Source organism: Chroicocephalus ridibundus, chromosome 3 (genome assembly GCF_963924245.1).
Source record: "Chroicocephalus ridibundus chromosome 3, bChrRid1.1, whole genome shotgun sequence".
NCBI lineage: Eukaryota > Metazoa > Chordata > Aves > Charadriiformes > Laridae > Chroicocephalus > Chroicocephalus ridibundus.
In genome coordinates, this window is record NC_086286.1 from 37,618,559 (window position 1) to 37,633,720 (window position 15,162).

Below are 15,162 nucleotides of genomic sequence, written 5' to 3' on the forward strand. Positions count from 1 at the left end.
CAAAAATGTATTTCTGGAAGAAAAAAAAAAAGCTGAATGATGGGGTCTGCTGCACCTGAAAATTCCACTTTACTAGATGAACTTGCTGCTTTTAATAAAAGACAGTAAAGGAAATATTGTAGAAATACCAGAATCAGAGCTGCTTAACCTTTGTCTTTATATAACATAGATGGCACCATGCTTTTCCACAACATATTGAAGCCAACTAACTACTTGGACAAGGGCAGCACACTGTGCAAAAACATACCCAGGCTCACTGCTGAACAGAATGGGGTTTACTCAAATAAGGACAGCTAAGCATGTAAATGGATATTTTGCTCAATCTAAGCTATAACTGTTTGCTTAGGAAAATTTTTCAAAAAATAGGTAAAATACCCCAAATCTTTCCCCTTTACATCTCCTTTCAAAAGCCCATGTTTTATAGACTTAGAGCTTGATTAACCATCATTTTTCCCCACAAAAATCTTAAATTGACCATCAGTAAATCCTCAGAAGAAAACTACCAATTAGAAATTCCTTCTGGTAGCCTGGCTACCTAAAACTTCAGGATTAAAAAGATCAAAGGAAGAAAAAAAAAATAAAACCATTGGAGACATTTAATTTTTTTATCCCTAGATTTGGGGGAACAAAAAAAGACATTCATGGAGAAGCAGGGTAAGATATTTCTTATCAAGTTCATCTTATATTTTTCCCAAAGCAGCTGGAATAGGAGAACTGCTAGAATTGAGTGCACCTGTTTTTCTTTTTAAAAAAACCAACAACAAACCAGTGACATTTTAGTGATAAGTGATTCAGAGTATCAGATTTGCACACTTCAGATACCTTGGGGGGGAAGAAAAAATACCTAGTTCATGACTGTAATCAAGGACTATGGCATTCTAATCAAACCTATCCTAAATTGTGTATAAGTCAAAAAACATCTGTTACTTTATCAATATTTCATCTTTAATATAGACTAGAAAAAATGTTTGGCATGCTAATATGAGAAATGTTCTACTTCCAGTCCAAAATATAGACATGATACGATCAGAGAAAATTAAACTCAGTTGCTTAGAGACAGTAGCAAGCTGACCAGGAACAAGAATTCAACAACCTCCATTTTTTAAGATGCTATGGAACAAGCAAGGTTACAGTAATATTTGAAACATTGGGTTAGGAAAGAAAACAAACGAAGGGACAAAACTAAAACTAGGCAGAGGAGATGAGGACAAGACATTAGGACAGCTAAATAAACTTTAAGAATAATTCTTCCTCACATACGGTAAAAGAACAAAAATGTAAGTTTACTTTGAAAAAAGGGAGACTTGCATTTACCCCTTGTCTAGTTCATCTGTCCCTTCCCAGCCAAACAGGCAGATCAGTAGAATAAATCACTAAAAAAAAGTGCTTGATAGTATATGAATTGAACTGATCATCAGAATATTGTCAAAAAGGGGATACTAAGCACGACACAGTAGTGAGAATGTCTTATTTCCTTCAAATTATACCTCAAAACAGCATTTTGTTGAATAGGGGGTTTAATTTCATCTCCTTGTTGCAATGAAATCTTTCTTGCTGAAGTAAATTATAGTAGTTATAACTGGTGAAGGACACAAGAGGGGGAAGGGAAGCCTGTAACATGTCAACTGGCTGTCAGAGAGGTTGCTAGAAAAAATAAGTGAGCTGCTGATAGATAAAGAGGAAGGAGGAGGGGAAGAAGAAAGGCTGCTGTGGGAAAAATGTTACTAACTGTCATCAAATTTGCCTGCTTAACTTCTCAAACCTTTAGACAAGCAAATAATCTATTAATATTTGAACATGATTTTCATGTTCTCTTACCACTGAGGTTTCAGCGAGACCACTAAAATCTAGTGCTTGAGTAATTCTGTACGGATTATATGAAAGAGCAGATTATTCTAGAAAGGCAAGGCTCTCCCAAATTTCTTCCTGCTCAGAAAGGCACACAATAAATCAGGAATCATCTCCTGTAAGATATGATGCAAGCAGGGCTGTGGATCCCATGGACCGAGGGAAGAATGTAGACCACAGAGGAGAACAAAGTTGAAAGGGATAAAAGTGTCAATTATGTTGAAATCTGATATTTTGTAAAATAAAACAACTTCAAACAGACTGTTACTTAATCCCAGTTTTAGAATGGAATGCAAGCTTCCCCCCTGCACTGCAACACATGTACTGCAGCAACCAGTTACTTTACCCTAAAACATCTAACTGCATGCAACAGCAGTAAAAATAACTGACAACACCAGGTTAATTCCCTATCCACGATACATTGTAAACATAAGCACCATACGCATTGTGAATAAACTTCTAAGAAATCTAGTTGAGTCTTTGCACATGATACTCCAGCAGAAAGAGGTAGCTTCTCTTTTGCTATACTCAATCCCATTTCCCAGTAATGCGTGATGGGCCAGAAAGCATACATGCATTAAATTAGCAGCAAGTGTTTAGATCCTGACATTCCTGGAAAATGATTCAGACTTTTGAATAAAAGTGCTCAGGGAAGCAGGAGAAAAAAAAAAAAAAAACGGAAAGAAAAGAAAAAAAGAACAGAATAGCTTTGAATTAATTTATTTAGAAAAAAAGTCTTAGTAGTACTAGTAGGGCTTTGCTGAGAGAAAGTCTTTGCAGCGTTATAATCTCGTAACCAACAGAGGCTATTCAAAATGGGCAACACAGCTTAGAAAAGAAGTGAAAGAGACTTTTTATAAAGCCACGAAAGTTACAGCAGTAGAGACACATGGCACTCTTAATGAGCTTTTCAATACTCTTGCTGGTTATAAAACATAAAGAAAACTGCAGCCATTTTCTCAGCAGAGAAAAATGCACAGCTTTTATTTAAGCTATATAAACAACTTCTTTTTAGAAATCAAATTGGCATGTTAGTTTTATAGAGATTTTGATAGGAAGGCTTAACATTAAAAATATCATATGCCGCGATTTGATTGCTCCCTAGTTCCACATTAATATCACTAATGCCATACAAAAGACGAGAAAAAACAAAGCGCTGCCATTTCCACCCTCCACTCCCATCTCCCAAAGCCCCCTTCCTACAGTGAAAAGTTGAAAAAGTATTCATATATGTATATACACACACACTCAATAAAATGTGCACTATAATTCTTTGCTGTAATTTTCAAAGGTACCATACAACGTGAGTTTCTATTACGCTCAATAAATGCCCACCTCTGAAAAAAAAAATATTTGTCCAACCATTCCCAAATTCCTTAGTAAAAACAGCCTCTTATGGAATCAGTAGCTCAACACAGTGGAAAAACAAAAGACGTGAAGCATTCCAATCTGGTCCATCTTTGGAATATACAGTATTCCTTGCACTTTGACAGACTCCCTCCTCATTCTTCAAGTCCTTGATCAGACCTCCGTATCTCATGGCATTATTGAAACAATTTCAGAATGATCAGGTATTTTTGTTAGGATATGGTGAACAATTTTTAAGTTTTGTACTCCGAGCAAAATAAAAGCTATTATAATTATACTTTTTTTCCTCTTAAGAAAGATATCCTCACCTGTTCAAAATGTCGATAGACAGAAGAGCTGCCAGAGCTTCCTTTTCCCATTTTTCAACACTTAATAAAGAAACCAACTGCTCTACTCTCCACAAATGATAAATTCTCAGCCGCACAACAAAACAACGCAACTAAATTTTCCACGGTCTCTTTTCTTTCCCTTCTCATCTTCTATGGGTTCCAAAGGATACAAATACGGGCCTAAGATATGGGAAGCACAAAGCGAGAGGCTTCTCTTCCACAGTTTCTGGCTGCTTTTTCCTCCTCAATCCCCTATAGGTTAATACTGCCACTACCACTCAAAGTCCCTTGATCATAACACACTAATAAGGGTAAAAAGTAATATTCTCCCACGCTGGGCTAAGTGCTCATCACATTTTCTACAAAGCCCATTTTTCCTGGACAAAGTGAAGGCTAGCACAGATGGAAGGGGTAATGTTAAGGTCCAGCTGCAGCTCCTAAAACTTGCATATTCTGTTGGAGTGTCGTATTAGACTATGAAACACTGAACTGCCTCCCCATTATGTAAACTATAAACTATAGTATAAGCTTTCTATAAAGCTGTAAGAAGTTGTATTGCAGAGTCTAATCTTATTCATGTTTGTTTTTTTAAAAAAAATTTTTTTCTCTTTTGTAAGGGAAAAATGCAATTATCATCCAGTATTTAACCCTTCTCCTATTTTCCTGCAAGAACTGCATAACCTTAAAATTAAAACATAAGGAAGATTTACCAGTTCTTACATAGAGCTTTCATATGTCCCTGGAACTCTTTTACATTTCAGAAATAGTTTTTAGTTTCCTGTTCTAAAGTTTATGTTCACATGATGGATGTATTTTATAAAGTTTTAAATGTAATTTAAAATAAATTATTTAAAAAAATACAAGGGAATATCATGTACATTTATATAACAGTGTTGTTAATTTAATTTCCTCTTTGGTATATTGTCTTAACTGCATTACCTATACGAAATAATGCAAACAGCAAACATTTAATAGAAGTGATTTTAAAACCTTACTTTTGCTCATTTACAAAAAGGATTTTTTTTTTTTTTCTAAAAAAGCATTTGGGCCACTGATATACAGAGATCAGTGAAGTACTTGTGAACTTCCAGCAAAAAACTGCTGCCCACTATAAAGTCTGCTGGATTTTAGATTTGCATTTGTACATTAAAAAACAAACCACTGAAATTAAAGATGGGATAAGGAAGCACATTTAGGCATTGTAAAACTAACTTCAGGAGCTGGAAGTAAACTAAGGTACAAAACCACTATGCGAAAGCAGTACTGAGTTAGTTCTTTGGTTTCTTGCATTGTGTACTTCCTACTTTCTATACAGAAAGCTCTGGGGAAAAAAGTTTATTATAAGGAAGAAACGACTAATCCTAACAGAGAAGCACTGAGCTTCACTACTGGTATACTGTCTCTCTTTTCCTCTCTTAAAAATGGCTTTTAAATGCAACATTCAGTTAGCTAAATCAGCAAATTTGCCAAATATTATATGCATAACTGTGTCTCTGAACCAGCTTGTATGATATTTCATTTCTAAACAAAATCTATCTTAGCTTTCTTAGGAGTCCAACTGCTTACCATAATAGAATTAATTAAAAGCATTGTAACTGTTTCCCTAAACCATTATGCGTGAGAAAAAAGAACATTTAATTCCCCTTAAAAACAAATGTTTAATTTTGAGTTTATTCTTAAGTGTGCGTGAACTACATTAGCTCTCTCATGTAAACTTAACTATAGGCAGAAAAAAAAGAAAATCAATGTATCTAATTTCATCTATAGATTAACATTTTAAAAGTTAAAATATTATGCTCATGATAGGTGAACAGATTTAACTAGAACATCTCAAGCATAGAAGTCCCAAATTACTGTACCAAGAGGAGCTATCCCAGTCAATGAGATTACATACACAAGTACGCAGGATTCCATATATCCCCACATCTTGCTTCAAAAATTAGCAATACTAAAAGTAATTCTTAGTTACAAAAGTTAGTACTTTTAGGACAACGGCAACTGTTCCCAAGTGACTTCAGCAAATCCAAAGCAGCGATTCTTTTGCATTTGACTGCAGTCACCAAGCAATGACTAACTGTGATTTAATCGTGTTATTTTTAGGACTGTAAGCTAGATATGTTTTAAATATATATATATGTATATTACAGGTCTTGTAATTTTCAGCTTCTACAGATATAAAAGGGAGTTTAGAATGCCTGTTTCACAAACTACACCTACTATAAGGCAGGACCACATCATCTACTTGAGGTTACTTCAATCATCCTTTCCCTCTCATATTACCTGGACCTTAATTTTCTCTGCTCAAGAGAAATTGCAGGTCACGTGCATTTGTTTTGCAATGTCCAAAGAAAGAGGATCTCTTGATGATTCACTAATCTATTAAAAATGCCTTACAATTTCTCAGGTTTCTTAAGATATCTTGAAATCCCTCCTTTCTTCAGGAAACAAATTTCAGCAGATATCAGATGAATGCATGACAACCATCTCACCAGCCTGCAGATTTAGGAATCCACATGTAGGCTGGGAAGATGCCTGCTCACACACACACACGCACACAGCTGTTTAAATGATGCTTAAATGATGCTAAAGAAACTACTGGAGCAGCATTGATATAGTGCTCATTTGCCTGTTTCACTAGGTAGCACCAAGGCATGGTAAATACCTTAAATACAAGTGATAACATTTGCGGTGCCACTTATTTACTCAGCTAGCAGACACCGTAAGAACCAAGGCTGTGTTAACATTCACACAGAACATCCCTACTGCCAGGGAGCACAGCGATGGATTTGCTTGCCTCAGTGACTCAGAGCTGAGACGCAGAAGAGCTTGGAGCTTTTATCATGAAATTCTGCAGTGACTATCCATGGTTTTAGGCTCAGGTGCAAACTCCACAAAAGATGTCTTTATTGAAAAGAAATTATACAAGCTAATATTTGATTCCTGTTTTCAGATTCCAGGAAAGATTTGGGATGGTAATGTTAGAATTCATACTTGTTCTTGTTTGTGTCTTGGGGGCATAGGTCAAGATCAAAAGAGAAAATAATGGTAAGATTGAATTGTGTCCCTACATCCAATTAACTTGGAAACATTACGCAAAAGTTTAAAAGAACACTATTCTGACAATGAAACTTAGTATTTCCTCTAATTTTTAGGCTACCAGATACTTCTTTAAGTCACTGCTGCCCACTGAATTTTGCACTATTAGAGTGCGCTACATTCCTGTTCATTTATTACTATAGACCCTTCCTTTTTGCTACTCAGAGCACAAAGTGATAGCAAAGCCTAAGCATCTTTCAGCTGTGTTTCTCTGGAGATCTATCCTGAGAGTGGCTGCTGATCTTACAAGAGTGAAGCAAGCTGTAGCTGAATTAGCAGCTCTATAAAAAGATAAATAAATAAATGAATGAAAACATAATCTCCTCACAGTCACTGGAATAAATATTTAAGGATCAAGTTCATCAGCTCTCCTGTCATTTTTGAGGAATCAGCCACTAGATGGCAGAAAAATGCAGTTTAATTTTTTCATCATTATGAAGAATTCATGCAACAGATCTCTTACATCTCAGACAACAGATAATGTGATCTCTCACACAATGTCAGATAAAAGATAACAGTAAAGCTGATTATTTTTCTTGCCTAGTATATGTGCTAGCTTGACTTTCTCTTGTCTGCTGTAAAACCTGGACAGCGTTTAAATGTTTGAAAACTCAAGTGTTAAAACAAGTAAAGCCCACTCCTAGTTTCATTATTCTGGAAAATAAACCATTAGAGAGGCAGGGCCAATCTTGTTAAAGATGTTCTGTTATCACAATATTACTCCATTTAATATTAAAAGGACAGAAGTTATTTCAAGATTCAGGTATATAAGGGCTGCTTTTCCACCCAGGAATTATGCAAACGATAGTGGGAAGACTGAAGCAGGCAGTATACAAAAAAAAAGTCCACGGAGTCTGACAGGAAATAAAATATGAGAAACAAAATTCTGAGTTTTCACAGAAAACCCTCAGTTTAAAATATATTATTTTAACAACAAAAATGACAGGGTTTGTTTTAATGAAATTATTTGCACTTCTTGAAACTTCATACATTTGCATTAACATTATTTTTGCAAAAAAATTATACTGCGATAGTTTTACCATTTTTAAAAAATGTTTGCAGTAGTCGGTTCAAGGGGATTTTTTCATTCCTATGGCCTTTTCTATGTGTTAATTTCCTTACTCTGTACATGTTTATTCTTTCTGTCAGTTTTTTCCTCTCCTTTAGCAGTCATCATTCTTTAATATTGTTATTGAGTACTTCAATTACTACAACATGAAGTGAGAGTGGACAGTCTCATTTTTTCCCTGCTCTCTATTCCCACCTTTAAAAAAAACAAAACCCAAAAAACCTGCAGTTCAAGACAAAATACTTCAGAAGCTATGAATATATTTGAAAGCATCGTGATCCTTGCAGCAACAAACAGAAAACCTACATAAACCAGACTGCTTTACAGTAATTCACTCAGCTCCCTCATGCAGATCTTACATGTACTGTATTAGCATGGGGATTTAAATTAGCATTACTTTAAAACCAACCTATTTTACATTTATTTATCTAATAAAAATATTAGCATTTTCTTTTTTACAGACTGAACTTCCTTTTATCATCACAAAAAAATCCCCAACAAACATTACCAGTACCTTATAGTACTGTCCATAGTACTTTCACATAATTGCAAGTGTCAGTGATAAAATTCTAGCTCAACTGAAACCAAAGGGATTTTTGCTGAGATCCTATCTGCAAACTCGTAACAAGAATTTACTTTTTTAGACAGCACTACTACGGCTAGAGGGTCTCAGACTGGGTAGGAGAGCAAGCCCTCTTTACTGCACCAAAGCTGAAGTCTAACATCGTGGAAAGTAAGCAAAAATGGCAATATAATCACTGGCCTTTCCTCCTCCACCCGCCCACCCCCCATATAACCTACTGTTGAAAAACACACAAAACCAGGAAAGATGGAGGAAGGAAGCAAATTGTGTTTTGTCTTGAGTAAAAAAAAATTAGTGAGTTAGAATTTTCAGGGCTTCTTTTGGAAGTTACACAATTGTTCTGCAGCAAATGAGCCATTGAACTGGGAAGAAACATATCTAAGCAAAACATTTGATACATAGACTGAATAAAGCTGAAATTCCTTTTGAACTCCATTTAAACAACGTTCAAAGAACGCTGGCACTTTCAACGCTGGTGCCATAGGAAGAGTTTGCTGTAAAAATGCATGGCTTAATAAAAAAAATGTTTTGTGCATGTTTTCAGGTGAAATTAAATTTTCAGCTGTCAGGCTCATCCTGCATGAGGATAGCTCAAAACTGGGTTGAACTTCAGCATCACTAATTTCTTGAAATAAGAAAAAGTTAATAAAATGACTGAGTACTAAAACAGATTTGATTTACCAATAGTTTCATAATTAACATGATTGACAGGTTACTGCTTGGTACTTAACTTAAATATTAAGTGAAAACATGTTTACTAAGAAGTCCAGATAAGTTACTTACTGAAGTAAAAGCCAAAAGTTCCTCTTCAGTCAATTTGTGTATTGGATTGTTCTTTTGGAAGTCTATACTGGAAAGAAAAAAAGCAAAAAATCCAATGCTGATTTAATTTTTAGAATACCACTATGCAGAACACGTTTTTCAGACTTGCAGAAATCTAAAGGACATTCTGGAAAAGTGTTACAATGACAAATTAGAGTATGGCATGTGCAGAAGGCCTAGACCTAGGAGCAGTCACAGAAAAAAAGAATCATTTAGGGGACCAAGATATTTTAGTAGTGCCCTTCTGAGACCATTCTAAATTGAAACGTCTTGCTCAGTTTAAGCTTATGGGAATAATAATTTTACAAATCCTAAACAGTTTTAAATCCATTCCCTGTTTTTACAGAGGTCTGCTTTCAGTTAAAATTCTATGACTAATTGAACACAGACTCTGCAAAGCAAAAAAACACAAACGCTCAAAATGTGCTGAACAGTAATGCCAAACACATACCTTCTTTCTAGTCACTCAAGGAACATGACCACAGGGGTCCATCTCTCACAAACCAGCATTACAACTAGCTTGTGGTACACAAAGGGGGAAAACCAGATGAATACACAGAGATAAGAATCAAAATTGTTTTATTCACAATTGGACATGTTTACAGACATGATGAAAATGGGCTTACAACTCTACATGGGTGGATGTTCTCCTTTGACAACGGCCCATCAACATTTACCAATATACTACAAGAGGTACCCACAAGTGGCACAAAGAGCAACAAGGCTACAACTCAAGCTCCATGGGAAAACAAAAGATATCAAGTGAAAATATATGCCAATTATACCACAGAGTATGGATCATCATTAAACCTATATAATGGCTATATACATAAGCTTAAATTCATCACCCTATTCCTTAAACTCTGCAGCAGGCTTTATTTTATAGGTTAAAATTGTAACAATCGTATATTAACTGTGATGACAGATCACAGACTGAAATTATGCACCCTACTTTACATACCTTATTTTGAAGACAAGACTTTGCCCCAGTCTAACTTTTTTCTTGCTATTTTGTTAATTCTTCTTTGTACATATGATACAATTACCATTGCAGAAATAACAGTCAATACTTTGATTAAAACCTTGTTTTCTAGCCACAAGAACAAGGTATAGAATAGAGGCTGCCTGTTAAAATTTCAATTATCCAAAGTCTCCTGGGCCACATTAGGAAGAGCACTGCCAGCAGGTCGAGGGAGGTCATCCTTTCCCTCTAGTCAACAGTGGTGAGACCACACCTGGACTGCTGTCACCAGCTCTGGGCTCCTCAGTTCAAGAGAGACGTGGACATATTGGAGGAAGCCCAGCAAAGGGCCACAAAGATGGTTAAGACAGTGGAGCATCTGACATACAAGGAGAGGGTGCAAAAGCTGGGTTGGTTTAACCTCTGGAGAAGAGAAGGCTGAGGGGGATCTTAGCAATGTGTATAAATACCTGATGGCAGGGAGTAAATGAGACAGAACCAGACTCTCTGTGGTGCCCAATGAAAGGACAAGAAACAACAGGAACAAACTGAAATCCAGAAAATTCCATTAAAAAAAGCAAGCAAAACCTTTGTTAATGTGAGGGTGGTAAAGCAGCACGGGAAGGGGTTCCCCATAGAGGTTGTGGCATCTCCATCCTTGTAGATATTCAAGGCCCAGACATGTCCTGCTCTAGTTGACTGTTTCAATCAGGGAAGTTGGACAGATGATCTCTAGAGGTCCCCTTACAACCTCAACAATTGCATTAACTTTTCATTTAATGCTACTTACAGTGTATATTTTTCAGCCTCATGTTTTGTTAACAGAATGAAGAACAGAGTCTATTTCTTACTGAAAGGTAGAAATAAGCTGCTTTTTTTTTTTTTTTTTTTTTTTTTTTTTTACACTGTACTTAAAGCTTTCTCTCTACATTGCACACATTACCAGGTATCAAGACACTAATCTCTCTTGCCATCCTTTTCCAACTACCTCACATAGAATACAGAAAGATTTGTTTTTCTCTTCTTTTGGTAAGGTTTTTCTCCCCTTAATCTCAGTAAAAAAAAAAAATAAAAAAATCTAGTTTCATTTTTCTTCCTGAAGAATAACAAATGTAATATTTATGCTCTGTCCAGGACATACTGTAGGCTCTGAGGAACAAAGGAACTATCTAATGAGTTTATACAGTGTCTTCGTACCTGAGTATACTTAATGAGACTATACATAAGCTGTGAAAGTTGAAAGGAGACTACACAGAGAAAACATTTTGAGAAATGCAGTTAGTTGCAACTAACTAATTTTCTTTTGGTAAATTCTACCAAGGTGTAGCAAGAACTCATTTTTTACGTTATATTGCTTTTTACTTTTAAGCTACCTCCCCACCACCTGCTTATCCATCAGCTGTGAAAAAAAGGTCAGCATGCCTGATGTGTTGTTTTTTCCTCTACAGAAAAGACACAATAAAGAATTAAGACATAATAGAGACATAATTCTAAGAGTAAGCAGCAAAGCACTCAAGATAGGAAAAAGAAAAATCGATGCCACTGAAGCACTCGTATCTCTTTATTTTTGCATGCCCACAAAAAGAAATAGATTTGCGTAGCAGAGTGCCAAGCCTCCTCCTGCTGGCATAAGTCTTGTCCACATTCCACCCCCACTATATGGAGGAACGAGGCGGGGGGGAAAGGAAACAACCCACAGCAAGGGAAAGTTCTTACTGGAGAGTACTGCTTCAGCATTTCCAAAACGGCCATTCTTTAAGAACCACCAATATTCATCAAACTAGAGCAGCCTAGGAATGAGTACAGATGAAACATTCAGGAAATTAAGGGATGAGTTTGAAACAAATTCTACTCTGCCAATGCATACAGCATTTATTCAAAGGACTGCAGCCAAATACAGGTAGGCTGAGAGACAAAGCAAAAGGATAATTACACCCCCTTCTGAGATTCAATTTCCTACTTCTATTAGGAAGTAAGATTTCTTTTCTCTCTTCTTTTGTAACTTAGGAGATCTACCCTTTAATAGTGCTCTTCTTGATGCTTTCTTAACAAGCGTTCCCCAAAATTTCTGGGGGGTGGGGGGAATGATGATGACATACAACGACAAAACCCCACCAAAGCAAACAAAATTGTCAGTGTGCTCAGTTAATTTTTTTAAACTTATTTAAAAAAAAAAAAGAAAAAGAAAAGTTATCACAGAAAATGTGGCATATGGGAGCTGCTCTCTCAGTTTATTAAAATGGTGTGGTGGGTTGAGCCTGGTTGGATGCCAGGTGCCCACCAAAGCTGCTCTATCACTCACCTCTTCAGCTGGACGGGGGAGAGAAAATATAATGAAAGGCTCGTGGGTTGAGATAAGAACAGGGAGATCACTCACCAATTACCGTCACAGGGAAAACGGGCTCGACTTGGGGAAAATTAATTTAATTTATTACCAATGAAATCAGTGTAGAATAATGAGAAAACAAATCTTAAAACACCTTCCCTCCACCCCTTACTTCTTCCCAGACCTAACTTTACTCCCAATTTTCTCTACCTCCTTCTCCCCAGCAGCGCAGGGGGACGGGGAATGGGGGCTGTGGTCAGTTCATCACGTTATTTCTGCCACTCCTTCCTTCTCAGGGGGACGACACCTCACACTCTTCCCCTGCTCCAGCATGGGGTCCCATCCACGAGAGTCCTCCATGAACTTCAACCTAAGTCCTTCCCACAGGCTACAAGCACTACTCAAGTGTGGGTCCCCCATGGGTCACAAGTGCTGCCAGCAAACCTGCTCCAGCAGGGGCTGCTCTCTCCACAAGTCCACAGGTCCTGCCAAGAGCTTGCTCCAGCACAGGTCCCCACGGGGTCACAGGCAGGCGTGGGGTCCTCTAGGTGGATATCCGCTCCGCTGTTAACCATGGGCTGCAGGGGGGCAGCCTGCCTCACCACAGTCCACCATGGTCTGCAGGGGAATCTCTGCTCCAGCCCCTGCAGCACCTCCTCCCCCTCCTTCTTCACTGACCTGGGTGTCTGCAGAGTTCTCTCATATATTCTCACTCCTCTCTCTGGCTGCAATTGCTGTTGCACAGCAACGTTTCCCCCTTCTTAAATATGTTATCCTAGAGGCACACTACCACTGTCACTGACGGGCTCAGCCTTGGCCAGCAGCAGGTCTGTCTTGGAGATTGGCATTGGCTCTAGCAGACACAGGGGAAGTTTCTAGTAGCTCCTCACAGAAGCCACCCCTGTAGGCCCCCCGCTACCAAAACCTTGCCATGCAAACACAATACAAATGTTAAAACCTAAAATTGTTATATAACTGTTATGGTTTGAGAAATCCCCTACCAATTTATTGTCATTTAGACAATTATTCTATCACTCGATGACCCCTCCCCACCCAGAAAGGGGAATCGGGGAAAGCAAGGAAACCTGAGGGTTGAAATATAAATAGATTTAATAGGATAAGACTAAATAAGTAATAATAATACTAAAGAACCAATATTAATCCCGATACCAATATAAAATACATAATGATTATACTCAGCCAAGTCTATCAGTAGGAAGCTGTGCACTCCCAGCAGTGGACAGCAAGTGTCGGACACTGCCAGCGCTATGGCTTCAGGAGGAAGGGGGTCTGGCTTAGGGATCCGGCACCGGTGCAAGAAGTTTCTCTGAACTGCAGCCATCAAGGGAGAGAGAAACTACTCAGCAAACTTTCTAATTTATATCAAATGTGACGTTCATGGTATGAAATAAGCCTGTTGGCCAGCCTGGGTCAAATGCCCAGGCCTCGCTCCTCCTCATCCCTGCACCTGGAAAGGCTCAAAAACACTAAGACCTTGAATCCCACATAGCCTAGCTGGCTATAAAGTAAATATTTTCTCGAATTCAGACACTAGAGTCTTCTAAAAGTGCTGTTTTCAACAGCATTATAAGAGAAATTAGTCCTGCTCGACCCAGGACAATAAGTTATATAATAAAGAATCTAAAAGCATATCACATTTAGAGTTGATGATTATTCACAGCAACAAGCCACAAGAATGAAATGTACCTATTTTTTAAAACTATTCAGAGATCTATGTGCAAGTGCGAACATCTGTGTGATCTGAGATAAAATAAGTAGGTTGCTCAACCCCGAGCTAAAATTATGTAACTGCAGTTCTTTAGGGTTCAAGGTTTCATAAAAAGGGTTTTTACACCTCTTCGATAGTAAGAATCCTCTGATTAATCAACGAACTAGTTTTTATCCTGTAACACAGGCACCTAATAAAGCAAAATGGGTGGATGGGTAAGAGAGGAAGGGCATTACTGACAAGAGTTTTTTTTAAAAAAGATTTGCACATTATTGTAGGGAAGAACATGACCAGAGCAGCTAAAAGGCAACAATTTCTACAGTAGGAGAAAGCTGGAGAAATCTTCTTGCTGCTCCACAAACCTCTACCTTCAGACAAATTTTATCCGGTCTGTTCCTAAAGACCTCCCAGAGAATCATAGAATCATTCAGGTTGGAAAAGACCCTTGGGATCATTAAGTCCAACCATCAACTCCACTCTACAAAGAGCTCCCCTACACCATATCCCCCAACACCACATCTAAACGAATCTTAAACACATCCAGGGATGGTGACTCCACCACCTCCCTGGGCAGCCTATTCCAATGTCTAACCACTCTTTCTGTGAAGACTTTTTTCCTAATGTCCAGCCTAAACCTACCCTGCTGCAGCTTGAACCCATTCCCTCTTGTTCTATCGCTAATTACCTGTGAGAAGAGACCAGCACCAACCTCTCTACAATGTCCTTTCAAGTAGCTGTAGAGAGTGATGAGGTCTCCCCTCAGCCTCCTCTTCCTCAAACTAAACAGTCCCAGCTCCCTCAATCGCTCCTCATAAGATTTATTCTGCAGGCCCTTCACCAGCTTCGTTGCCCTCCTCTGCACTCGCTCCAGCACCTCGATTATCTCTCTCGTATTGGGGTGCCCAAAACTGGACACAATACTCAAGGTGTGGCCTCCCCAGTGTTGAGTACAGGGGGAACAATCACCTCCCTACTTCTGCTGGTCACACTATTTCTAATACAAACCAGGATGCCATTGGCTTTCTTGGCCA

General features: G+C 37.9%; 1 protein-coding gene across 1 annotated transcript in view; it reads right to left on the reverse strand.

Annotated features, from left to right (window-relative positions):
* The window catches only part of TTC27 (tetratricopeptide repeat domain 27), a 132,017-nt gene that overhangs the window by 75,745 nt on the left and 41,110 nt on the right, over nucleotides 1-15,162 (reverse strand). Inside the window, exon 9 of the mRNA XM_063328806.1 lies at nucleotides 9,077-9,143. Coding sequence (XP_063184876.1) covers nucleotides 9,077-9,143 — 67 coding nt within the window. The remainder of the gene's footprint in view (nucleotides 1-9,076; nucleotides 9,144-15,162) is intronic.